Here is a 27,999-nt window from a genome sequence, read left to right as displayed (position 1 = left end):
AGAAGTCTAGGATCCAGAAGCCTGGATATTGCAGTCACTAACCTGACAAAAAAGAGCAAGTGGGTGGGAAAAGTACTAAAACAGACATTAGCAGTTTTATCTCTTACTCAGCAGGAAAAAAGAATTGGTAGCGACTTGCTTGTACAGCTTCAAGAATAACATTAACACCACCATGCCCTATCCTTTCAGAGGTGGCTAGAAAATCCAAATATACATATGGCCACTGATTAAAAAGTACAATAGTAGTAAGAATTTCATGACTGGATTTATTTCTTACTGCTTTGCCGAGGCATGCGTGATACAGCATTATCTTTACTCCTAGTAACAAAATACTAGGGCATAGGAGACTGATAGAATGCAACTTTATTAAGACTGAAACAGAAGATATTTCTGCACACATCAAGCACATATGGAACCAAACAGCTTGACAGAGACCTTGATTTTACTTATGCTGACACACCTCTGAGTGACAGCAAAGAAATCCTGTAACCCAGTAGTCTGCACCTACACAGGTGAGAGGACAGTTACTTCACATGTTGAGGCCTGCAAGTCACATACTCTAGATACTCTATTTCTCCATTAAGTTTTTCTCTTGAAATCAGGATGAGCAGCTTGGAGGAAATAAAACAGGAGGACCGGTACATCTAAAACCAATTCAGGATCTAAGGTTGCTTCCTGTGACCTGGGAAGTCTGAAAATCCTACAGAGCCTTTAGGTGAAACAATACCAAGTATTTCAGAACCACAGAGATGGCTTCCTCTAGTATGGCAGGCGTATATATGGGATGTCGTAATCCAGGACAGTACCTGGAGTGATGGATTGTAAAACACATCTGGTTGTTTACAGCACAATTTATTCCAGAGCGTACCACAAAGCAATATCACTCTGCAGCAATAACAAGTCTGGGAAATAGGGAGATAAAACTAGCACAAAATTGCTTAAGTCTTTCAAAAGAGGACTTAGGAGAACAATTGTAGGATTTGGAGAGTATAGGTCTTCATTCTTCTCCATGCATGAAGCAGAGCACACTATCACTCTTTAAGTTGTAATTAAAAAAAAAACTGTCATATTTAGATTTAAATCAGTAATGGACACACTGAACTAAGATAAAAATTACCCACTGGGGAAGACTGAGGTTCTCCTTCAGTTGCCATCTTTTTTAAACTGGGTTATGTACGAGCAACAAAGCCCATCTTCCTACGTTAGTTCTACATAGATTGGTAAGTACCTATTATTAATAAATGTACTCTTAACACAAAACAAGACTCTGAGGAAATAACATTACTGTGCTCAGTGCCTTCAAGGATCAACGGGACCTTCAATGGTAACTGATGGGGACGTTTGAGACAGGAAGGCGTAGACTCCCCAGCTGTCTAGCACTGCCAAACACAAATAAGGAATCTTGATGGTTTAGGTTGGGGTATACCTTCATGGCAAAAGAGGTGGCCTTCTATGCTTCAACACTGTGACATAAAACATGGCTGCCCTTGGGGGTATGGGATTGGCTTTTCTGAAATGTTTTTTAGGACAAGGCTGGTAAACTCTGTACAGTGAACGGGGTTGTTTTGGTTTTAGGGAAAGCAGCATTTCAGGCAAGCACCAGCAGGAGGAGAGCAGGTCACCGTTTCACTGAGAATGACAGCGAAGCGCTAAAGATGAGCAGCAATTCAGTATCTGAAAACTGCTCAGATTGCATCAGTTCTTAAGGGAAAGTCTGATTCTACTATGTTTTTCATGTCAATAGTTAAAACAGTGGACTTGAAATTAAGATGTCTCCAGTCCATTTCTATAAATTTATATCACACACACACACATATGAAAGTAGAGGGATCAGAAACTAACTCAACTCTGTCCTCCCCGGCCTCCTCCTCTTCCTCCTCCTCATGGAGCCTGACCACTTTCACTTTACCACTTTATACTGCGCTTCCTCCTTCTTCTCCCTCATGAACCAGACTCTTACCCGGCCTTTCCTTAACTAACATTTTTCTTCCAAGCTTCCTTTCTTTCTAATCTTTCTTTCTACCTTAGAAAACAAAAACAAAAAAGTCTTTCATTGGCTTTAGATAATGAAAGCCAAGCGAGTAACAAATGCTAGTCCCTTTCTATGGTAACCACATTAGAACGAGTTAAATATGGTATCAAGTCTCTCCACCCTCCATTGCACATCTCTTCTGCGAACTGAGTTGGTGCTGATTGTGTTTCAGTTCTGTCCAGTTCTCCCTGGCGACCCTTTCTCCCTTGATTAGTTCCATGGCACTGAAGGCTAAGGAAAACAGGGAGCGGGTGGGTCCAGGAGGGGACTGACCTAGGAGACAGGCTGCTTTTTTTTTTTTACTTTTAGACAAGTAAGAAATGAAAAAGTGTTTGTGACTGCTCCTTTTATAAACTCTTCTTTCAGGTTCGAACCTGAAACTTCCCAGCTTTGGTCATGTATTTTATTCCCTTAAAGGGCTTGTACTTTTCTCCATACATATCCAGACGATTCACTTTGAGTCCTGGAAGGAAGGGACAATAAGACACGTTCATTACTCCAAAGAAGCAAGCAGTATAACTACTCAAATTTATTTCAATTCAGAGAGGTACAGAGTATTATTGTAACAATGTACCAGCAAACTATTTTCACTTATTTATCTCATTTATATGCAGCTGGGGAAATCTTTTCTCCTTGTACATTGGTAGAAAACAGTGCCAACAAGCTACACTGTTATAAGATCTATTGCTGAAGTGAAATGGGCAGGAAAAAATGCAGACTGAAATGCAGAAAAGGAAAAATAAGATCACTGGCTCTTTTTTTCAAGTTACTGGACAGAACACATGAACTAATAATAATAGCAAAATAGTGAAGGAATAATAAAATAAGTGAATGAATAATGAAAACTAATTAGCAAATGAAAAAAGATAAATGAATATTCCCTAAGTATCCCTGCTGTACTAAGCAAACAATATTTTATGCTATATATAGCTTTCACCATTATTGTTTTAAGATGAAATAATTTATACTTTAAATGAAAGTATAAATCACTTAAGATAGACAAAGTAATAACTGTAGTTCAACATAAGAGCTTCATATAAAGCTAAAGACATCTATCTTATAGGGTCGCCATAAAGATTAAATATGAAAATAGACGAAAGAGCTGAAACAGTGCTTGGCACATAGTAAATCCCGGTGAATAATGATCATTATTATTCCTGACATCCTAGGAGATGGGCAGACTATAGTGGACTCATCTGAGAGATCAATAGTTCCAAATGATAATAAAAGCAAACAGGAAAGTCTTCTGAAACCGTGATCAAGGAGGAGAAATGATTCTTTTCAGTTACTAGTTGAGGATGTGTAAGTATTCCCACACTGAAAACCTTGGGAACCACAAATTAATAGCCCAAGGATGACTCAACGGCTGCCTGTGAGCATGTTCTATCAACATTCTTTCTCATGTGTGTCTTAGACGCTTTTACTCAGGTCACTTAAGGCGATTTCAAAGCAAGGATTATAAACTTCCTTCAGAATGTGCCAGGAAAGATTTTACTGAAGATTACATATCAGGCGATGAGACCAAACTGGTGTGGTACAAACAAAGGGAGCCACCACATGGCTCTCTGATGTCTGTGCCTTTTCTGTTCTCTTCAAAGCCACCTACGCTGTGGGTCACTTACCAGAAATGGCCAGCTGCTGGATCTTAAACTGCAGGTTAATTGTAGGGTTCTCATCTGGTTTGGAAGCGCCAGCCTGAAGACTCATAGTTCCCTTCAAACTTGGTAGCTTCTGGGGATTTATTTTTCCTACATCCCAAGACAGCATCTTCAAAGGAAAAAGGGGGAAAAAATAACTTATTTTGAGGTGGCCAGGTTCTAAACTCAGGGAATCTGTTCACAATGTTTTCTTTAGATTTATTTATTTATGCATACAAGAACTGGGGTATAGGTCAGAAGTGTGGGAGGAGGTGAGAAGATTCACCAGAGACAAGAGTGGGGAGCAGAATAGGCACTGAACCAGACTGAAATACACTGCTGAGGGGAACAGTGGGGCCAACACAGAAGAGGTTTGAGGTGCCAAGTGGGTCAGCTTCCTGGCTGGCTGGGGACTGAACTCACGCTGCAGTGGCTGACCATAGCGTGATAGCACTGTCTTTAACCCCTGTGCCACCAGGGAAGCCAATGTTACAAGCTGCCTCTAAGGTATTTCTCAGTAGAGAACAATTTGTTTCCATCAACTATCTCAATGAGAAAATAATTTTTTCCTTTACTGAATCCCCCTTTCTACCAAATCATAAAGTTTATATTTATAACTTCTGCAGAGTCATTTCTTAACAGTGGCAATTCAAAACATCCTTCTGGGTTATACTAAGCAAAATAAGTCAGAAGGAAAATTGATAAATATTGGATGGTTTCACTTATATGTGGAATACAGAGATACGGAACAAAGAGTCAGAAAAAAGACAGAACTTGTCCATAGATCTGAAGCATCCAGAAGGGGAGGGGGAAGGAGAAAAGTCAAAACAGGGAAGGGAAGAGAGTAAAGGACTGTGCTGATAGATCATGGGTGCTATGGTGGTGGGAGAACTACAGGGACTACACCTGAGAAGAAAATTAATACTGGACAAAATGATCAATGATGAAAGAAAATAAATAAATAAATGCAGTAGTAATAATAAAGCCCTTCTTGTCCTCCTACCTTGGTAACTGGGTCAAATGTGTGCGTCCCCTGAGATGGAGTGAGGCTCATATTCAGGACCCCTTTGGGCATCTGGCTGGTGACAATCACTCCCTCTATGGTCTTCCCCATAGTTTGCTTAGGTCCCACCGTTATTTCAAAGCGTCCAAGTGAACTGCTGTCCCGGAAACTGATGCCATGTTTAACATACACTGGAATTGCTACCAGGCTGGGAAGGAGAGACACCACAAGTCTACTTAATTAATGTAAAGGAAAATGGCAATGTTCTCCCTTTATACTATGTTTTTACTTTACTTTTTTTTTTTTTTTTTGCCTTAGCAAAACCTTACCTTTTCCTCCCAGACCTACTTTTTTACTAATTTTAAAAATCAAGTACAGGGAAAAAAACCAGGTAAACTTTATTTTTTTCTTTTGATAAAGTTAAGATGCTGACTAGTCAGTAAACAGTTCTTCTAATGACTCTCCTATTGACTTTCTGAGTAACAAGGACACAGTGAAAGAGGACACTAATACTGCTATGAGGCAGGTATTATGGTCAAAAATTAGGTGACCAATAATTAACTATACTTGGAGAGTAATATTCATAACTCATGATCTTTGAATACTTCTTAAGAGTGTTTTTACCTCTTGTGATCAGACCAGGTCCTATGAAGTAAACATGTTGTCATGATTTGACAGCAGAGGGAACAGAGAAGTCATAGAATAAATAATGATTCTTACCATCTGCTGAACACTTCCTTTGTGCCAGTCACTCTATCAAGTGCTTCGTCTCTGTTATTTCATTTACTCTTCCCAGTAACTATGAAGTAGGGCCTGCTACCTTCCTGGTTTTATTGATGAATACTGATGTCTTTATTCTTTTTTTTTTAAAGATGTATTTATTTATGGTTACAGAACTGGGGTACAGGCCAGAGATGTGGGGTTGAGAGGATTCACTGGAGACAGAGTGGGGAACAGAACAGGCAGATCTACCGAAGTACACCACTAAGGGGAGCAGCGGGCAGATCAGGAGAGGCCTGCCACACCATGTGGGTCAGCTCCCTGGCTGGGTATTGAACTCATGCTGCAGTGGCTTCAGAGAGCACCATAGCACAGTGCTTTAAGTCGTTGCGCCACCAGAGAGAGCCCCTGATGTCCTTATTCTTACCTGAAATTAAATAACTTGCATCATAAATACTGATGGCCTTGAAGTCTAATAGAGTTTGATTTCAGAGTCTTTGCTCGCAAGCACTAAGGTACTTTCCTTGCCACTGTGTGATTCTTCTGTATCCTTTCTACCACTCACCCCTACTCAGGGTGTCCAAAAAAACTGAGACTCTATCTTAAAGAAAATATTCAAGACCAAAAACCGCTGCATTTTATGGTTTTTCATAGCCTAATTTAATGATGGGGAGTGGGTAAATGGATTGAATGAATAAAAGTATACTTAGATTCCAATTTAAGAAAAAAGTTCTTATTCAGAACACATTAACAAAACTGTCAGTAAACTTTTTAAGCACTTTGTGTCTGTGTCAAACACTACTTAGTTCTATTATTTAATTTTCATCATTTTTTTTTTCAATTTGCAGATAAGCAAACAAAGAAAGGTTAAGCGACTCATCTAGGGTCTTACTCAATCAGTAAGTATAGAAGCTAGAATTTGAACCCAAGTAACTCCAGAGCTTGAGTTCTCAATCACTACAGATACCATTTCCACGCACACACATATTTACAGATTCCATTCTTAATGGTAAAGGCTGCTTACTTCTGTGCACTGACATGGTAAGAGAGCAGGCGGAAGTTTCCATCAGGAGGGATGAAGGAGAGGATTCGCTCAGATTCCCAGCGCTTAAAACGAACACAGGGATGGAAGCTGACATCATCCAACAACCTTGGGTTCTACAGTTACCAGACAAGGAAAAACAGGAAGCAGGAATTAAACACCCACATTTCTTTCAGTAGAGTAATTTAGGTGCTGTTTTTATTAAAGCACATATATATATGCTCCCCCCCACCCCACCCCCACAAATTCTACAGTTACTTATAAAAAATTCAAGCCTGATATAAGCTCTGGGGCTTAGTTATCTACTCATGTTCCATTCCATTCTCATCACCCTGTCTTTCCAGAAGCATTCAATTTCACATCCTAAGATCTACATCTCTGGTCCGGAATTTTACCATAAAGGAGAGTGTGAGGTCTGGCATTCCAGTCAGCTTGACACAGGCATCGATCACCCCCTGGATCTCAGCAGTAATTGTAGAACCTGAGACAGAGATAAGACAAAAAGCAGGGAAGAGACAACTGAACACTTAAATTAATGTCTCTCTCCCTCCTTTTCTTTTAACCATCTCTTTTTCTTTTTCTTTCTTCTTTCCTTGCCCCTCCTTCATTCTTTCTTCTTTTCCGCTGTCCTTCTTGGACAGAATCATCTGTCCAACCTAGTGGTTTGTCAGAAAAGTCAACATGCATGTTTGCATGGAAAACAGAAAAATACATCGTAACTTTTCCAACAGCCCAGTATTTGTCCATCCTTCTAACCATCTATCAACTTATATCAAGTATTACACACTGTGATAAATTAATAGGGATGAATAAAAGATTAATGAGATAGTAACTAGCCTAAAGGAATTTTCAATCTAATACCAGAAGCAAACAGAATGTCATGATCTTAACCAATGGTTCAGAAAATTTCATATCAGACACTCTCCCTAAGGTCACCAATAAGCTTTGCAGTTAAATTGAATGGACACTTTTGGTCTTTATACTACAATCTTTCTGCAGCAGTGGTCACTATTGATCACTTTTTCCTTTTCAAAATATACATTTCTCTTAGTTTTCTATTTTTCTAGCTCCTCTTCCTTGGTGCCTTCTGCAGGTTTCTGCTTCTTTACACACAGCCTTTAGATGTCCATTTTTCCACAGTTCTGAACTTTTCTTTCGCTCAATATTCTCCTTGAAATACTTTAATACTTTCCAGGGCCTTACTTTTCACTTGTGGACAATCATTTCCTAATATTTTTTATAGTTTAGCTTCACTCCTGCCAGCTGAACAACTCCACTTTGTGTTGTCAGTCCGTAGGCTGACACCCGTGGATGTTCAAACTCTGTACGTCAAAAAGTGCATTCATTCTCAGTACCTGATCTGCTCCTACTTTCCATAGCTCCATGCTACAATCGATCTTGCTGCCCAGGCTAGAAACATAGATCATCCTTGACTATTTCTTCAGGGCCAGCATCGATCTAATCAATGATCAATTCCTCTTTCCCAAGACTTCTATCTCTTAAATCTCCTCCCCCCTCCTCACACTTATTGGCATTACAGATATCTCTATGTTGTGCCTGGACTTCAGCAACAGCCTGCTGCTTTCCCCGTCTGCAGTTACTTTCCCCACTTCAAGCCATTCTTCACACTATATCGAGGCTGATAGTTCTACACTACAAATCTGATCAAGTTACTGCCTAGCCTAAAACTCTTCAATTGTTCTAAACTATCCCCCTGAAAATGGCATATAATGCTCTTCATGATCTGGCCATTTAATTTTGTTTTTTTTTTTTTGCCTTTCACTTTCTCATTTAAGTGAAACCTAAAGTACAAAAGTCTTAAATGTACACCTCAATGAACTTTAAAATCCACTGTATGTAATTAGGCAACCCTTCCTCCCCCATCCCAAGATGCAGACTTTCAGCATCCCTGCATGTCCTTATACCCATCTTAGATGAATACCCATGCCTAACTTCTGACTTCTATTACCTAGATTAAGTTGCCCTGTTTTCAAACTCCACACAAAAGCAATCACACTATATTTATGCATCTGACTTTTTGCCTCAATACTGTGAAATTTATTAATGTTGTCAGGTATATTAATAGGTCATTCTTTTTCTCTACAGTATTCCATTGCTTCCAAATCTTGGTTACTTGAATTATGCTACAATAAAATGCAAGTGCAGATCTCTCTTCAAGATATTTACTTCATTTCCTTTGGATACATCTACCCAGAAACAGAATTGCTGGATCATAGGGTAGTTCCACTTTTGATTTTTGAGGAAACTCCATGCTGTTTTCCATAGTGGCTGCACTAATTTGCATTCTCATTAACAGTGCACAAAGGTTTCCTTTCTTCACACTCTCATCAGCTTTTATTTTTTTCTTTTTGAGTCATTCTAACAGGTATGGTAGTTTTGATTTGCATTTCCCTGATGATTACTGATATTAAGCATCTTTTCATATATAGTTGGTCACTTATATGTCTATCTTCTTTTGAAAAATACCTGTCATTTGTCTATTTTTTTTAATGATTTATTTATTTATGTATACAAAACTGGGGTATAAGCCAGAGGATTCACCAGAGACAGAGTGGTGAGCAGAACAGACAGATTGATAAAGTACACTGCTGGGGAGAGCGGCAGGCGAGTCAGGAGCGGTCTGCTGTACCATGTGGGTCACCACCAGGGCCGGGGATAGAATTTGCATGCTGCTGCCAGCTTGCAGTGCTGCGTCCTAACCTGTAGCACCACCAGGAAGGGCCCCATTTGTCAATTTTTTAAAGCAAGCCTTTTTTCCCAATCTATCTCTGTTGATTTAAATGAGTTCTTTATATATTTTTGGATACTAACTCCCTATCAGTTACATGGCTTGCAAATATTTTCTCCTGTTTGTTGTTTGTTACTTGACTCTGTTGACTGTTCCCTTTGTTATGAAGCTTTTTAATTTGATGTACACTCATTTGTCTATTTTTGCTTTTGTTGTCTTTGCTTTTAGGGTTCTATCTAACCAGTCACTGCACAGATCAGTGTGAAGAAGCAGTTCCCCTTTATTTTCTTCTAGTAATATACAGTTATAGGTTTTATGTTTTAGTTTTTAATTCATTTTGAGTTGGTTTCTGTAGTGTGAAGTAAGGGTGCAACCTTATTCTGCATGTGGGTATCCAGTTTTGCCAACACCTTTTAGTGAAAAGTCTATCCTTAGCATATAGTGTGTTCTTGTTAAAAAATTAGTTGACTCTAAGTGAGTGAATCTATTTCTGGGTTCTCTATTTTGTTTCACTGGTTGATATGTCTGTTTTTAATGAAAATGCCATACTGTTTTTGATTGCTGCCATTTTGTAATATATTTCAAAACCAGGAATTGTGAAGGTTCCAGTGCTTCTGTACTTGCTGAAGGCTGATTTGGTTATTTAGGGTCTTTTGTGGTTCCATATGAACTTCAGAATTTTGATAAAGAAGGTAACTGGGGTTCTAATGGGGATGGTATTAAATCTGTAGATTGATTTTAATATTATGGGCATTTTAACAGTATTAATTCTTCCAATCTATGAACATAGATGGTATTTCCATTTATTTATGCCTTCTTTAATTTTCATCAAACTGCTGTAATAATCTGTGTACAAATCTTTCACCTCACTGATTAACTTTATTCACTGTTGCCATTGAAAGTAAGACTATTTTCTTAATTTCCTTTTTGCAGTGTTCATTGTTAGTGTGTAGAAACACTACTGTTGATTTTATAACCCAAAAATTTACTGAATTTGTTTACTAATCTAACAGTTTTTGTTAACTCTTTAGATGACATATATGATATGCCATCTGCATAACAACATTTAAGTCCATTCCCAGGACTAGCACATTGCCTTACACAAAACAGGCAAGAAATTAAAATAAATGTTAACTGGGGAATTAATTCTGAAACGAACATGCATTATGTTATATGAAAAGGGCTTTCATAGTTCTATTTTTTTTTCATACTTCTGTTTTCATTAAAAGGACCTACCTGATTTATCAATGATGGCATCAATCTCTTCTATCACATCAAAATAGGCCTCATTGTTGGTGTATTTCACTCCAGTTCGTCGCCAAGGCACCACTGACAGCTGCCCAGTGGGTAGCTGGTCACCCACATTGGTGCTTCCTAAAGTAATAAATGTTAGTGTAATGTAATTTAATTCTAATTGGATATAGTCAATTATCTAATCACTATAAAACACTTTCCTGGAAATTTCTATGCTCTCACTATTCATGCACTCAATTGAAGAATTTTTAAAAATGGGAGTTTTCCTAATTTCTCTATGTATAACTCAGTCAATTTTTATAACTAGCTGCCATCTGGTCTGCCCTGTCAGCAGGATAAAGCTTTCAAAAGTTACCTGAGAAACAGATATCATATTTTAGTTTTAAAAGAAACCTGAACTTGGTTTCTCAAATTCCACAATTGCTTGCATTTAAATAATATACTGGTGTTCAGTAAATGTGGTAATCTATGTATTCTTATAAAATTTTCATAGATAATAACATTCTACTTTGAGATAGGTTCTGAGGCACATTCACACTAGGTATTAAAATGTATTATGTGCCAACATAATCTCTCTTCCACCAAAACTGAAACTTAGGAAAACAATACAAACTAGATTTTGCTGTAAATCTAAAAATCAGTTCCTTGACTTGATTTTTTCCCAGATAGACATTGAAAAATATATTTTGCAATTTAATAATTACACTGAAATTTGAAAGTTATTTCCTTTTATGTAACTTGGATCTTTTTAATCTAAAGAAAATAGCATTAAACAAAGATAAACTGGGCATGTTTACAAACCATGTCAGCTTTTCAACAGTGGTTCTCAGATATCTTTTTCTAGACATAAGTGAAATTCAGAAAAATGACTTCATAGTATTCACAAATGATTCAGCACTAATAAAGTTTTTAAGGTTTAAATGAGCCCAGGATAAAAACAGCAAATTTGTTATTTTAAAAAGAGTACTATTATTAAAACATCTCACTGGACTATAACAAAGTACTATCATAGGAAAGCCTAAAACAGATCAAGAATCCACAATGACTTAGTACAAGAGAAAATATCATTTTAAAACTGAGAATTCAATAAATGGTGCTAGGAAAACTAATATAATTTTAGAGAAACAGAAAGCCTTATATCTTATATACCAAGATAATCTCCAAGATGATTTTAAAAATTCAACCTAAAAACAAAGTCATAAAGCCACCAGGAAGAAATACACTGTAAAGAAAGACCACCCCTACTCTGATCAAGGAGATAGTCTCCTATGTTTTCTTCTAACAATTTAAATGTTTAACTCTTTGACTATCTAGAATTTGAGTATAGATTAAGTAGTGCAACTTAGTTATATATACATATATGTATGTATGTGCACATATACACATACATACATATGCACATACACACATATAAAAGCTGACTGTCTCAACAAAATATATTTACCAACTGGTTCCTGATCCACTAATTTGATATATGAGCACATCTATTTATACTAAATTCCTTTATAAGGGGTCTATATCTGAACTCTCTTTATCCCAATTATCTATTTGTCTATTATTGTGCTTAAATTATATTTTTAAAATTACCTAAACTTCCTATCTTGAATCTGATAAGATACATTTTCTCTCTCGCTCTTTTTAAAAACTGCTTATTTTTAAAACTGCTCGAGATCTTATACTATATTTTGTGAGTTTTGTCTCATGTTCTATACAAATGTAATGTCTTATTATGACTTGATATTTGACAGGGCAAATCCTTCCAAACCCTTTGTAAATTCTTTTTCAAAATTATCTTGGCCATTGTTGTATTTTTATACTTCTACAGATGTATTTTTCAGTTTGTCAAAAGATATATTTTTCAGATTGGATCTTGTTATTAAGCAAGATCCAAAATGTAAAACTTTAATGAGACAGAATAATTTGCCTAAATCAAAAAAATTTTATGTGAGTAAACTAACATCATGAGCAATGTTAATATAGTGACAAATGTTAGACTGTGAGAAAATAACTGTAACATATGAATTTTTGAGCTCAAAATTCATAAAGAGCTCCTTGAAATTAGTTGTGTATTTCCAATATATACATAACTTTATAACCTTAAGTGACAGGAATTCTCCTCAGTATGAAAAAAAAAAACACTTAAAAATGGGCAAAGGACCCAAAAAGGTATTTTACAATATAAGAAAAATAGTCAATAAGCAACTGAACAGATTTCAACTTCCTTAGGAACAAAATTGTTAAATAATAAGATACAATTAAACTATCAAATTGCCAAATTTAAGAAAAAATGATGATGGCATAGTAGTCTAGGTTGCAAGGAAATTGCAACTAAAAGCATCAGTTGGAGTAGACATAGTGACATAGTGAGTTAAGGTCCTTAAAATGTGTGTAAACTTTTATACAGTACTGCCATTTCCATATAGAGAAAAAAATCATCCTTGATTACACAAAGATTGAAGTATAAGGATGCTAATTCCCTTTTACTTAAAAGGACAAAAAATCAGAAAAATCATAAGTAAAAACTGAGCAAGTAACACTGAGTCTATTCCAAATGGCAGAAAAATATAAAGTCACAAAAAGTGATGTAGGGGAATATTTATCATAATAGCATAACATTTTTGCAAAGTGTTGATTAAAGGTAAGTTTAATAAATTATACAAGTGTTATTTCACATATCAGCATATTAGAAGTGTGGTGGAGTTAAAGAGTTATTTTCATGTTCTTTGTGCTTCTTTGCAGATCCAGTGTTTCTACACTAATCATGTGCTTCTACTGTAAGGAGAAAAAAATATATTTTTAAATGAGAACGAGATCATTCTGTCATTGAAATCAAGGTATTTTCTACATTACAAAAGAATTATTGCAAATCATACTCAAAGACAAATTAAACCAGCTGAACACTTATGATCTCTAAAAACAAACACTCAAAGCATAGCTCCAGACAAAGCCACACCAAGATGGCAGCAGCTTTCTTTGGTTCCCTCCCTTCTCCATACCTGTTATGGTATTGACCACTGTTCGAAGAATAGTGGGGGGTTTTATCAGTTCTTTGAGGATGTTTGACTCCGTGGCCAATGGAAATCCATTGTCAAGCATCTCTTCCAATACCTCATAAACGACAACCACATTGTCTTTGATAACTGGCTCTGAACAGACACCAAAATAATCCTGATGAAAATATAATATACATTGATCACTAAAAAAGGCTGAAAAAAAGTGAAAGAATGTTTTCCTAGAGAATCAGGATCTAGTCCCATTCATTTGTGTTTACTCAGACTTTCTAGGAAATTTTATAGTGAACATAGTTCTCTAAGCCAGCCTGGTGTGGTAGAAAGAAGTCAAACTGGTTTACAGTGTCACTGCTAGCTTCTTATAAACTAGGTTAAAGCACTTAATCTTTTGGATCAATTCACTCAACTAGAATAAAAAAAAACTGAATCTAAAAATGAGTCATGGGAATATAATGAACAGCACAGTAACTATAGTTGTTATAAGAAAAAAAATTAAAGTATGGTGATCACTTTGGAATGTAGACAAACGTCAAACCATTATACTGTAGTCTGAAACTAACAAAACTGTCAATTTCATCAAATTTAAAAAAAACAAATAGAATCTAGACTACTATATGTGTTGGTGAACAAGATTTAAAAGAATCATTATAGAATGATAATAATTGATATGGAATAGATTGAACATAAAGATCTTTTTAAACTTTACTTTTGTGCTATTCTTTGACATTCATACAGTGAATGAGGGGAATGAAATCAGCACACCAGAAAGTCCCTATCTTAGCATTCTAGAAACTCACTGTTCTTTTACTAACAAAAACTAAAATTATACATTACATTATCTGAGTGTAAAAAAAATCACTGGACTCCAAATCAGAAGACAAGTTATAATAGTAACAATCACTTACTAGATAAGTCATGCTAACTAATTTGGGTTTTGACTCTTTGATAGTATAATTGTTGTTGGACAGTTATAAAAGGGATGTTATAAGAACAAAGCATGGTTAATGAAATGATAATATATATATGAATGTGCTTTGTAAACTATAAAAAACTATGAAAATGTAATTTATGCATAATGAAATGACATAGAAAGAAATGTGCATAGTCATTTGGTGTGCACCTTTCTAGCAAAGTTAGTCATACCTTTCACTGGATTCCGAGGTGGTCACACAATGCTCTTTGAATTCAGATGCCAAAGGGAAATTTACCCATTTTGAGAAAGCCCATTCTATTTATGGATAGTTTTGATTATTAAAAAGTTCTTTCTTTGCTTAACTAAAATTTACTCCTAAGATGGATCTTACAGCCCCACAGTTATTTGGAGGTAATTATAAGCTTTCAATTCAATTTTTTCTCAGAGCCCAATTCCCTGTTTGAGCCAAATTCCCTATTTGAGCCATCATGCTGTGGTATGGCTTCTAGATCACTTCACCATCTTCCCATTTCTTTTAATAGACTGGGTTTTTCAAATATTCTCAAAATATAACATCAAAATTATGTCACCCAAATTGTAGATTCCAAAATTAAATCAGACTCTGGTTGTAATCTAAATTATGTCAGATAATGTTAATTTTAAAATTAACACTCCAATATCCAAGAGCACTTGGGAGTCAAGAATTTATTTAAAAATGAGAATTTAAGAGGAAAAAATTACACACTTTCTTTCCAAACATAATTTTATTTTGGAAAAGTGAAAATAAAAGACACCACATCACTAAATTTTATAAATCAATTGTAATATGAACTGAGGTATCGGAGACTTGTAAGAATAACAACATGGTATCTCAAAAGTGCCACAATCCTATAGTTGAAACTCTTCTGACACATTTGTACAAGAAGAAATTATGCAGTGAAGAGAACACATATCATACAAAACAATGCAATCAGGATGTGTTCAGTTATTTTAAACAAATGCTTTAAAAATGGCAAGCTCTGAGGCCCCAGACTTAGAAACCAACATCTTCACTGCCTTCCCAAATTCCTGTCATTTCAACGAGATTAAGCAACTTTTTTCACTTCCTATCTGTAATATGTTACATAATATCACTATGGTGACATGAAACAGATGTTGAGTTTCACCAATGGGAATGTTAATCTTAGAATGGGGTAAAATGCTACATGTGGAACTCATAACAAGGCCCAACTAGAGCAGTTTAAGTGTGTAACTATAGGGTTCTTCTGCTTTAGTTCCTCCACATACTGAGGTTTGTAATTTGGAGGTTTTATTGTGTGATGAAACCAGTCTACCACATGAGAACTGAAATCCCAGAATAGTACTACCAGAAAGTATTTGCAGGAGAAACTTTAAACCATATATTAATTCTCTTGGTATAAAAGTTGTTCTAGACATGTGATGTAGATAAGTACAAATGAAAGGACTCTCTGATTTTTAAAATTTTTTATCATGTCTAGGTCCTCATTCTTCTGTAGTTCCACCATTTCTCTATTCATGTGAGTAACTGAAGACTTCACATGACACCGGAGCTACACCAAAGGGCCCTTGTTTCTCACTTATCATCTGAGTTATGCAAAAACCCACAACACTTAGAAGTTGAGCAGTTCCTTGGGGGAGAGGATTCTACTATCTGAATTGAGAAATCTGGGAAGTCTCAAATCCTATGCTAGCAAAGGTGCTAACACCCACTACTTAACCTCCCTTACACAGCACTCCCCCTGATCTTCAAATCTATTCCGGAAAGAAACTCAAATTGAAGAGAAACAGTCTCTTGTAAAATGTGTCACTGAAATTCTTACAGTACAGAAGATTTTCCAATTTTAAATTTGCAATGAGAACTGATCCCTACTCCTTATATGCTGTAGATAAACACTCCAAACTCAAGGTGAAATATGGGGTCACAAAAAATTACTACTTAGATCTTTTCACTTATTATTTATATATGTATATAAATATATATAAATATATGTATATTCTGTATATATATTGACAGATCTAGATATTTACAAATTCACCACTCTGATGTAACTCAAAATAGTGAATATCAATACACTAAAAAAAGAAAATAAACCCCTCTGATTTGTGAACAAGAAGTAGGATAATACCAATCTCCAGAATTAAAATGACTACATATCACCATACCAAGTAGAGTAGCTTTCTTTCATACAAAATAATCAATTTATCATTGTAGACGTAGCCAATTCAATAAACAGGAATAAGAATTTTATAGGATGGGGGGAATGAGCACTGTTAAGAGTTTTTATCTTTTAAAAATTTTTCTGAATTGAGGCTGAATGTAATGAACACACACAACTATAAAACACTTTATAATCAACACACTTAAACTTCCTTATATTCACTCACCTGAAATGTGTCCACTACTCGGTGAAGGAACTCAATGACAAATAGAGGAGGGACTTCTGTCTGGATCACAGCTACAAAAAAGATCTTGTGGCGGTAAACACTTAAGAGATAGTGGTGAGGGGTAGGGATAACTGGAGGCACATTTTCTGCCTCAGTAGCTCTCTCTTGTGCCTCAAAAAAGTAATCACAGACAGAACGGCTGACCACACTTTTCCAATGTTTCTCCAGGAAAATATCTCCAGAGGAGTTGATCAAGAAAAGGCTGTGAATCATGGTGGAGACTGCTAGCGAAACAGAAAAATCTTTTTCAGTCTCAAAGCCAAGTTCTGCAAATTTTCAGCCCTAAAATCAAAAATATCAATGGTTATTCCATTTCAACCAAAAACCTCTTCCAGCAGCCCAGGTCTTGGCCATCTTTCAAGATTAGGCACACGTGAGTCTGAAGTATTCCTTCAAATTCCTAAAATTCCTATGCAGTTATCATCATGTTTGTCAATCAATCTCTCAGTTATCCTTACTACTGACTTATATCCTGAATTATATCCATTTAAAATTCAACTTAGTGTTTTGATGCCTATTTTCTCAACTGGATTGGAAAATCCTTGGGAAAAATAAAAAATATGCCTCACATTTTTTGTTGTCTCATTGCACAGTGCCACCCTTGCATACAGAAGGCTTCAAGGATTACTAAATTTCATGTATGTGGCCACAATTCAGGCAGTATATAACAAATTTATGTGTGGTTGTGCAGTCTTAAATAGTAGCCATTAGCCAAATGGAGTTACTGAGCACCGGAAAGGTGGATAACCCCAAAAGAGAACTGCTGAGTGTAAGATACCAAATTTTGAAGTTTTTTATTAAAAGCATTTTAAGCTATCTTTTCAACAAGTTAATATGGATCAATTTAATAACATTCAACTGCTAATGGCTATATTTAAAAACTGTTTATTTTTTAATATATTGGGTTAAGGATAATTAATTTAGTCTCTCGTTTTTCTCAATGTGGTTAACCATAAAATGTGAAATTACGTATTTTCTAAGTAACGTATTTCTGTTGGGCAACACCGGTCCACGAACCGAAAAACTGTCACTGTGGTCTTTAGTCACTCTGTCAGGCTGAGACCACCGCTCTGAATAGTTATTATACATGAGGCTCAGTGTTGGATGCCTTGCAAAAAATCCCTCTGAGGGATATCCCAGGTTCCCCAGACAGCAGAATCTTTATGGAGCCAGTCCCCAGAATGGGGTGACTGCACTGGAACCCAGAGAACCGGGCCAACTGGTGAAATCAGCAAGGCCTATAATACCAACAGCCCCAGAGCAAGATTAATCCCTTGGGTGGCGGACGAGATGGCAGAAGGGAAGGAAAACAGAAAGCAGTTAGGGTGTGAAGGAGACGCGGCTGCCTTAAGTGGGTTATTTTTGAGCTGGTCTCAGCCTAGCTGCCTGCGAGCCAGGGATGATGGAGGCCTTTTCCGGGCGGAGGTAGACCCGAGGAGGATTTAAGGGGCAGGGAGGAGGGGGTCTGAAATGGGTCGCGGTGCCAGGGCCTCGTCAGTTTGCACACATGCGTTGCCATGGTAACAGAATCCCTCCACCTTCCGCTACCCCACCGGCGCGCATTACCTCCCCAGCCTGGTACTCAGATCCTCATCTCTCCCCACCACATCCCGCAGCTCGCAGGGTCCTTTCGGTGATATCCTGTGATTCTGCCCTTTTCCCGCTCGCGCCCCGGCCCCGACCTTCGGGCGTCCCTGCTCCCATCGCTGTCGGCTGCCGGCGCGCGCTGCCCCCACCCCCGACGCGGGTCGCCAGCCCTCCTCACCCAGCCTCGCTCTTCTCATGTCCCACCGTTCCGCGGCATCGATAGGCCCCGCCCCTCCAGCCGCCCCCTGGATCGGCCTACTGTCCGCCTCCCGTCCGCTGATTGGCCAGCCCGCGAGCCTACCGCCGGCACCGCCCTATTCCGAAGTGTGAGGGTCGACGATTGGGCGTCGGTGCTCGGCTCCTCCCCTGTGATTGATCGGTGTCCGCGGCTCACCCAGTTCCAGGGCTCCAGCCCCCAATCGACTTTTGTTGAGACGTCGGTAATCTGCTATTGGTACAGTTCTGACACTCCAAGCTTGATTGGCTGTCGTAAATAGTCTGCGGACCGCCTGGAACCTGGTCCCCCAGTCACAAAAGTAGGCTGCTGTCACTGCCACCTGCATCACCGCGGAATGAGTGCATCTCGTGGGGGATGCTAAAAGATGTGATATCTAGGGCACGATTTATCTAATAGCGTATCATGAGTAATACATCATAAGTGGTAATAACTACTCTCTGTTCGATTAAGTACGTTTTTAAAAAGCCATGCTGCCTTTTCATTTGATAAAGTAAAGAAGATTAGCTGTTTAGCGTCTGACTCCGGAGCCCTGGACCTGGATTCCCGAGGCCTCATCCAGTCGCAGCCAGACCACACTCAATGGATGGCCTAAAGATCCGAATCTCAGTTCTCAGATCTGATATCGAGGGCATTGGGCAGGTCTCTTCAAACTACCCTGGAGCGCTCATGACTTTGATCCCCTATTTCAGATAGACTTGATTCAAGTCAAGTTGATCCAGAAGGCGTGACAAGAGGTCAGAAGACAAGGCTCAGCTTCATTTTAACTAAAAATTAATTATTAAGTGAGATGAGATGTGGAAAGGGTTTGCCTTCATGCCGAGCACATTGTTTGTATTCAATAAAATATGCCAGGAGATGCTGGTAACTGATGTCCACCTAGAGCTCAGAGTGTCGCTCTACCTGGGTTCTAGTTTTCTGGTAAAACAGAGAATGAGTGGTAGCTTCTCCACAAACAGGACCATGATAAATGTTTATTTTTGTTTATTTGTTGTAAGTGTTTATTCAAAGTGGTGTCGATTGTTCTTTTCATATGTGGTAAGGAGAGATAATAGACTACTTTAGAGCTAAGTAAATGGAAAAGCCCAAAATCGAAATGTCTGAATGATGTGACACTAGACAATCTTAGGGACTTTGGGCCTGGGTTTGAATCTTGCTAATGCTTATCAGGTGTCTGACCCTGAGAAAGTCCCTTAACTTCTCTGAATTTAAAGTTCCCCACTTTCTCAAATAAGAACACTAATAGTACCTACTTTGTAGAGTTGTGAGGATTGAATTAACAAGGTGCAATACATTGTTGTTACTGAGAAACAGCTCAGGAAACAATTGTACATGTTTACCAAGCAATGGTTATCTAACGTGCAAAAATGCCATCACTAGTGTGGCATTTCTCATTCATTCATTGAATTAAATTTATGAGATACTCCCCATGTATCAAATCTTGGACTGCATGCCTAGAGGATACTGCGATGACTACTATCACAGGCATAGTCTGTTGTCTTAGAGTCAAACTGGGAAGATAAATGAAAAGCAAGTAATCAAGTAATTACAAAACTGTTATGAGCAAAGAACACATGTGGTAGAGGGTGGGGCAAGGGTATTGGTGGAGGGGGCTGATCCAGGTCAGAGAACTTCTAAATCGAAACTGAAAGATGAATATGGAGTTCATTGTGGTGGAAAGGCAGGGAGAAGGGTACATGTGAAAAACTATAGAGACCAGAGAATTAAGTATAACTGAACAAGAATGGGAGTTCATTCATTTTCCCTGAAATGAGATTAAGAGAGTAAGTAGAAACAAGATAGTGATTAATTTTGTAGTACTTGTTTGTAGTTGCAAAGCACTGTTCTGCTGCTTGGATACATAACACCTAAACATAATGTATGTAATGGAGTAATGTAATATTCTAATGGGGGAGGTTTAGGAGGGGAAGACAGGTAAGAATCAATAAACATAACAAATATACAGTATGTGGCAAACGAAGTGGGAAAAGACAGAATGGAGTTCAGAAATATCATGAGACTGGAAAGCAAGTTATAATTTTTATTTATTCTTTTTTTTAAGATTTATTTATTTATGCATACAAGAACTGGGGTCAGAGGTAAGAGTATTCACCTGAGACAGCATGGGAACAGCACAGGCAGATTTACTGAAATACACTGCAGAGGGGAGCAGCAAGGAGATAAAAGAGGTCTGGTGCACTATGTTGGGTAGCTCCCTGGCCAGGGATCGAACTCATGCTGCACCAGCTGCAGATAACTTCATAGTACTGAGACTTAATCCCTTGAGCCACCAGGAATACCCACAAGTTATAATTTTTTTAAAAAGATTTAGTTATTTATGCATACAGAACTGGGGTACAGGCCAGAGGTGCAGGGGCAGTGAGAGGCTTCACCAGAGACAGAGTGGGGAGCAGAACACGCCGACTGACAAAGTACACTGCTGAGGGGAGCAGCAGGCTGGTCAGGAGAGGTCTGCCGCGCCATTTGGTCACCTTCGGGGCAGGGATTGAACTCATGCTGAAGTCGCTTTAGCTTCTTAGTGCTGTGCTTTAGCCCACTGCACCACCAGGGAGGGCCCACAAGTTATAATTTTTAAGTTAGTAATTGATGGTAGTAAAAGCAAATCTCATTAAGGGGAGACATTGGGCAGAGGTTTAAAGAAAGAGAGGAAATTAATTTACAAATATCTGTGGGCAGAGCTTCCCAGGGAAGGGAATAGGCAGTGCAAAGGTTTCAACATCAGAGCATACGTGGGGAGTCCCAGCATAGGGAGGATATTGGTGTAATGGGAAAGACATAGGTTCTACCACAGTAGAGAACTAGTCATGGGTAAATCAGGAGATGAACTAACAGGGTTGAAGGTAGGAACTTGGTTGCACAGGCTCTTGAAATCTGTTTAAAGAATTTTGACTTGTACTGGTTGTGAAGTGGGTGGGTTTGAGGAAATGTGATACCATATGACTTATCAGTGGGGTAGGTGGGTCAGAGTAGATCACTTAGGAGGCTGTGACAAGGCTTCAACTGTGTGTGTGTGTGTGTGTGTGTGTGTGTATAGAAGTCAGTTTCTGTATCCCCAAGTGGATGGGGAGCGTGAACAAGAAGAAAATAAAGGACAACTAAGTTGTCAATTGAGACTAAGGATGTGAGGGCGATCTGGTTGTGACATCTGTCACCCTGTTGGTCTCCAAAGTTGACTTGACAGATCTGTTTGGCTAGGTCAATGTCCACTCTCCCTCACCACTGCCTGTGCCCCCTTCCTAAAGTATTCAAAGAGGATGGTATTCCCCAATAGAGACAGATGGTTCTTTGGTCAAGGGTGTATGAATGTGCTCCAAAGAAGCTCTCAAGGTCCAGCAATTGAGATTAAAGGACTATGAGTGAAACAGGTTTAAACAGGGAAAATAAGTTCAGTTCAGGACATGTGAAGTTTAATGCCCTATTAGCTCTTTTAACCATCCAGTAGAAAGGTTGAAAGAAAGACAGCTGATTACATATTTAGGGTTCAGAGAGATCTAAGCTGGAGATATAAATGTGAGAGTTATTGGTATCTGGATATTTAAAGCCACAAGACTCATTGAGATGACTAAGGAGTGAGTGAGTTTGAAGAGCAAAGGAAACCAGAATCCAGGGGCACTTCAAATTTAAAAGTTCATAGAGAAGATCCAGATTAATTTAAATCTCCCCAGTTATTCTAAAATGAGTAAATATTTGTTTGAGCTCCTTTTTAATAGATAAAAAGACTGCATAAGTGAGATGCCAAAGGTCAAGTTGGAAGGTAAGTAGCAGAGCTGGAATGCAGACACATGGGAGGGTTTCAGCAACTGCTCAGTGAGCATGTCTCCTGTTTCATAAGCCTGGGAGCCAGTGGGAAATTGGAAGTGGTACATTTCAGAAAGATCTGTGGTGGGTGGATTGGGGAAGGTTAGCTTGGACACAGGATCATCTAGAAGGTTGATGAAAGATGGTAGTGACTGCAGACAGGATGGGGGTTAAGGAGAAATATACAAATTCCAGGGGTGTTAGAATGATAAGGATCAGGGATTAGTTGAAAGTGAGTGGTGAAGGAAATGAAGAATTAGGGGTTATTCCTAAATTTATGATTTGGGTAATTGTGTGGCTAGAAGTATCTATTGTTGAGATGGGAATCGCTGGAAAAGAGGCACATTGCAGGGAGGGGAGACAGCATGAATTCGGCCATAGCAATCAATGCCCAAGGTCATGTACAAAGATGACACTAAACATTTTTAGTTGAATCAAACTACATAGAATTCAGTACATTTCCATGAAAAAGAGGTCATGGAAAATCATTAACAAATGTTAAGTCTATTGTGTGTATAAAAATATCTAGGAAAATATTTTCTAGAGTTACCATGAAAAGCCAATCCTAGCTACCAGGATTCATTATTTAATTCATTTTTGGGGTCTGAGCTTAGTTCACTGAGAGAGACATTTTTTCAGAGCTCTGCTGTGAAACCCCAACATACCTCACTGACTTTTATATCTCCCCTACCCCCAACCCCACCTATGCATGCCATCCTTGCTTCAACCTCACTAGTGACTGCACACTAAAAAAATGGAATGCCTTGCTTCCATGTCTTTGTGCTCATTGATCCCTGTGCTTGGCCCATATTCATCTCTTACTCATTCTATTTGTGGAAACTCTCTCCAGCCCTCACAGCTTAGCCATATAGTTTCTCCACCACAAAGTCTCACCCAAACTTAAAGTAATTCCTCCCTCCTCTGTGATCAAATATTATTTCACAGCTCTTTCATGCAACCTACAGTGCTTTGACACTCTCCCATGAGTTCATGTATGCAGTCTGATCACCTTTGCTGGACTGTTAACTCTTTGAGAACCACAATGTGTATATGTGTGTGTGTGTGTGTGCGTGTATACCCATTCATTCATCTGTTACACTAACGTTTGGGCTCTCCCTGGTGGCACAACAGGTTAAAGCACAGTATTATGAAGCTGTCCACAGCTACTGCAATATCAGTTCTATCACTGGCCCAGGGAGCTAATCCACATGGCATAGAAGACCTCTTGTGTTCCACCCACTGCACCCCTCAATGTATTCCAATCAATATGCCTGTTGTGCTCCCCATTCTGTCTCTAGTGAATCCTCTCAGCCCTCCCCACACCTCTGGCCTGTACCCCAGTTCTTGTATGCATGAAGACAGCTATCTATCAACTAGGAAATGGACCTTCACCAGATACCACCAGAATCTTCCCTGGCCTGATCTTAGACTTTCCAATCTCCAGAAATGTGAGAAATATATTTTTTTTAAGCCACCAGTCTGGTATTTTTGTTATAGCAACCCAAACAGCCTGAGATACACCCTCCATCTCTCTAGTTGAATCTCTTGTTACTCCCATTCCTTACCCCACCAGAAGAATATGTTTTCTCCTCAATTTAAAAGTTTCTTCCCCCACTCCTCACATAACAAACTTCTTTTGTTCATTTGTGTCTTCCCTATGTCACCTTCTCAGAGAGTCTTCAGTCACTACTTTATCTAAATTTGCACCCCTCCCCCATTTTCCTCTTCCTCTGACAAGGTGGGCTAGTCTCTATCTAGTCTTTATAACACCCACTACAGCTTGTAATTACTGCCTTTATTTCTCTATTGTCTTTTTTTTTTTAATCAGTCTCCCTGCTAGATTATGTATGCGTTGAGGATAGACACCATTTCAGACTTGCTCACACTTATAGCCATTGTTTTTGCACAGTTTTGGAACCTAAGAGGACTCACAGAATTCATTTACGGAATAGATTGTTCTGATCACTTCCTATTTAACCCCATTGGTGAAGGAAGTATCCCCACTTTAAATAGTATGACAGAACACATGATACCCGACACTAGACAGACGAACTGACAGCAGTTATTAGTGATATATACTTAACAGCTCAGGGGAAGAGAACATTGCACCATACAGAGCCATGTGGAGGTTGCATTCTGGGACACACTGAACAAGCAGGGATGACCCTTGGTTCTTTCAGTATTATGTAATTGGTGTGGTTATATCATTTGACAGCGAGGTGAAATCCATTGAAGAACTGCATGAGGGCCAAGACATCCAACTGATGGGGAAATGGGTCAAGCAGAAGACTTCCTTGTTGGTGAGGGTCATATCTGGCAAAATGCATTTTGGCCTTTGGGCCCTGTCAGGCTCAAATATGTCAAAGCAGCACTTGACGTTTAAGGTCTTATAATACACAGACCAGCATCTGAACAAGAGATGTATACATATAGCAGCCAAGGGTAAAGAGCGGGAGGAGGAGACTGTTTTGTTCCATGAATAGGTGAGTGAACTTGTTATTATGATGTTATAAGCCCTGTGATAGTGTAGTAAGTCCTCTATGAGCACTTGTATATGTTTTTAAAATTCATTCATTAAAAAGGAATCTCTTAACCTACTTTGTTCTTGTCCTAAATGGGAGATAGTGGGGATCATATTCAAATGTATGTAACAGGAAACACTGACTTAATAAACATAGAAGTTTATTTTTCTCTCACATTATGAGAAGTCAAAAGGTATGAAGTTAGGGCTGGAATAGAAGGTTCACTTGGCTTCTCTCTTGCCTTGTCCTTCCACCATACTTAGGGCAGTGTTTTCACCCTCATGCTTACAACACTGTTGCTATAGCTCCAGCAATCAAGCTATTTATTCCAAGCAGAAATTGGGAGGATAGGCAAGAAGGACATGAATCGATGAAGTCATTTCCCTTTAGTGAGCTTTTATGGAAGTTTCACTTGTGCTCTTTTTTTTCAAAACTATCTACAAGAGTCCTGGGACTATTTTTAGCTGGATACATGACCACTCTCACCCTATATATGGAATCTATTAATGAGGAGGACAGAAGAATGGGTATTGGGTAAGTATCTAACCGGCTGATCAAAACCAGTGGGGATGAAGAGAGCAAATAAAATTAATGCTGAATTGGATATTTTAAATAAAAGTTGGAATTAAAAGACTTGTGCAAGACAGGTAATCTGAAAAGCTCCATGACATAATTTAATTAAACTCCAATGACAAAGATTAAAGTAAGAAGGACAGGGGCCTCCCTAGTGGCTCAAGGGGTAAAAACACAGCACTATGAAGCTACTGGCAGCCACTGCAGCATGAGTCTGATCCCCAGGCAGGGAGGTGACCCACATGGAATGGCAGACTTCTCCTGTCTCACCTGCTGCTCTCCTCAGCAGTGTACTTTGTCAATCTGCCTGTTCTGCTCCCCACTCTGTCTCTGACAAATCCTCTTACCTCCCTCACCTCTGGCCTGTACCCCAGCTGTAATATGCGTAAATAATTAAATATTAAAAAAAAGAAAAAGAAGACAAACACAACGCGTGTATAGTAACAAGAAGATCCTGTAAGTAATGATGAGGGAGGGTAAATGTGGTGAACTTTGGTCTGAAAAGGCTATGATGTTGGCAAGAAGTCAGGAGCTTATATATTGCCACAACCAGCAGCACAACCTCGGGCAGATTCTCTACATAAATTCTTGGATCTTAATGTCCTTATCTGTAAAATGAGAAGATTGGATTTCTTGATCTCTAAGATCCTTTCCAACTCTAAATTTCTATTTTAACAGTGGTCTTAATTTTGGAGGGAAGGGGCAGTGCAATCTTTCGATAATGAAAACAGCTAAAGTGGAGCTGCTTGATTGACATGGGATCAGAGTCCTGGAGCTCTATACCCTTGACAGCAATTTTCATCCCTGCTGTGGTCTCTCAGCTCCCTAGACTTCACGGTTACATAATTCCATTTGTAATTTTAATAAAGCAAAATGGTGTATTTATGGATAAAAATAAGACTACAGATGTAGTCATGAGTATTCCTGTCACAAAGGAAAATCAATTATACTTAATAACAAACACCTTTAAAAGTCCAAGTTAAATAATTAGAATTTTAAATTGTGACACTGACATGACTCTTATTTTAAATGACTGGCAAAATTGTAAATCTTACAGAAAATGAACTTTTTCCCAAAGTTTATTCAACAACATTAGGGAAGAAAAGGGCGTACAGGTTGTCAGAGTAACATACTTATTATTTTCTAGATAGGTATTTAGATAAAAGTTATCTTCGGAGGGAAAAAACAAACCTTTGCTTTGCAAATACTTGTTTCCTGTGTGCCAGACTTGGCTGCTTCCTGTTTACTGAAAGTAGTTGTTAGTAATTGGAAGTAAAGACCAGAAACATGGGCCTCTTGTCAGTCACCTGCTGACAAATTTAAGACTTTAAATTACTCAAAACTACCAGTAGAAAAACTCAGAGATTAAAAGTTTCCCTCATATTTCTACTTTCAGCATCCACTTTTTTGAGTGTTAGTCAAAATTCTAAGATTATTTAAACCAATGGCAGAATTTAGTAATTTTTTAAAATTTATCTCCAGAATAGTTCAATATACCAAATTTTGCCAACTTTCTCTTCTCTTCACATGGTGTCAGCATTTTCCTTTCTACAGTGTCCCTCCTCTTTCTCTCACCACTGTAACCTTCCCCTTCCTCCCCCCCAGGTCTCAAAAACACCATCTGTTCCCATTTTATGGTCCTAATAGGTTCCGTGGAAATACTCTTGGAACCCCAAATCCCAAGCGCCAAGTTAACCAAGGTTTTTCTCTGACTTTTTTAACTTATAAAGTCCCATCGCAGACAAGATTCAGTACATTGTACTTGGGTATTCAATCAAAGTAATATGAAACTTTTAAACATTTTCATAATATATTGAAATTAGAACTGTCTAGAAAAATCCAGGTCGTATTGTTTCCATAAACGTGTGGCCTCCTTTTTTAGAAAGTGTCTAGCTGTGAGCTGTGAGCTCCCCAGGAGAGTTAACTAACTGGTCTTTATTCCGAGGCACAGGCCCAACTTTTAAACTCGGTGCCAAGAGCCCAGCGCTGCTGCGGAGACCGACTTGGTAATAAGCTCCTCGCCACAGAAGGTGGTGCTATTGGCTTTGAGGGGCGAACTGACTTCGCTAGAGATTTCTAAAGCAAGTTTGGCCGAGTTTGGATTCTACACGTGAAAGTGAGACTTCTAGTAACTCACAGGGTTTGAGGTAACGACAGAAATACTTTGGGATGAGTGATGAAATTTGCACCCAAGCTACGGTTGTGTCCTCGGGGCTGGACTGTAGCTTTTGGGGGCGAGGCTGCAGAGCGCAGAGAAAAGTTGTCCGGCGGAGAGAAAGGGTGACGATGAAAACCAAATGTCTTTCATCCCCCGGAGACAAAGAGGTGCCTTCTTTTGACAACAGCTGCCAGTGCCACACACACCATACGGTGGGGCCGGAGGGGGAGGGGAGCCCGGGAGGAGAGTGTCTGAGGCGGGGACCCGCTCTGACTTTC

General features: G+C 38.6%; 1 protein-coding gene across 2 annotated transcripts; it reads right to left on the bottom strand.

The window, feature by feature from the left end:
• Positions 1-131: 131 nt before the first annotated feature.
• On the bottom strand, positions 132-18,644 carry AP3M2 (adaptor-related protein complex 3, mu 2 subunit). Of its 2 annotated transcripts, none has more exons than XM_004682275.2 (9): positions 18,593-18,644; positions 16,768-17,109; positions 13,434-13,605; positions 10,420-10,557; positions 6,830-6,915; positions 6,417-6,550; positions 4,673-4,880; positions 3,655-3,799; positions 132-2,495 (listed from the first exon to the last, which is right to left on the bottom strand). In XM_004682275.2, exons 2-9 carry the CDS (start codon positions 17,038-17,040, stop codon positions 2,395-2,397), a joined length of 1,257 nt encoding a protein of 418 aa, XP_004682332.1. In that variant the 5' UTR covers positions 17,041-17,109; positions 18,593-18,644; the 3' UTR covers positions 132-2,394. The 2 variants fall into 2 exon arrangements, with proteins under 2 accessions (XP_004682332.1, XP_012580419.1); XM_012724965.1 differs by lacking the exon at positions 18,593-18,644 and adding an exon at positions 18,394-18,519.
• Positions 18,645-27,999: the final 9,355 nt, after the last annotated feature.

Source organism: Condylura cristata, unplaced genomic scaffold (genome assembly GCF_000260355.1).
Source record: "Condylura cristata isolate star-nosed mole 26May11 unplaced genomic scaffold, ConCri1.0 scaffold00014, whole genome shotgun sequence".
NCBI lineage: Eukaryota > Metazoa > Chordata > Mammalia > Eulipotyphla > Talpidae > Condylura > Condylura cristata.
Note: the sequence above shows the minus strand (reverse complement) of the source record. Positions and strands in the feature narration are given on the sequence as shown.

What these genes read in the sequence shown, in the direction of transcription:
- AP3M2 (XM_004682275.2), bottom strand. Translation starts at nt 17,040, where the DNA reads ATGATTCACAGCCTTTTCTTGATCAACTCCTCTGGAGATATTTTCCTG. An exon ending in TACCATGTCAGTGCACAGAA is followed by an intron (nt 4,881 to 6,416) that starts GTAAGCAGCCTT and finishes TCTCCTTCCCAG; the next exon opens with CCTGGTAGCAATTCCAGTGT. An exon ending in CATTTGACCCAGTTACCAAG is followed by an intron (nt 3,800 to 4,672) that starts GTAGGAGGACAA and finishes TTTCCTTTGAAG; the next exon opens with ATGCTGTCTTGGGATGTAGG.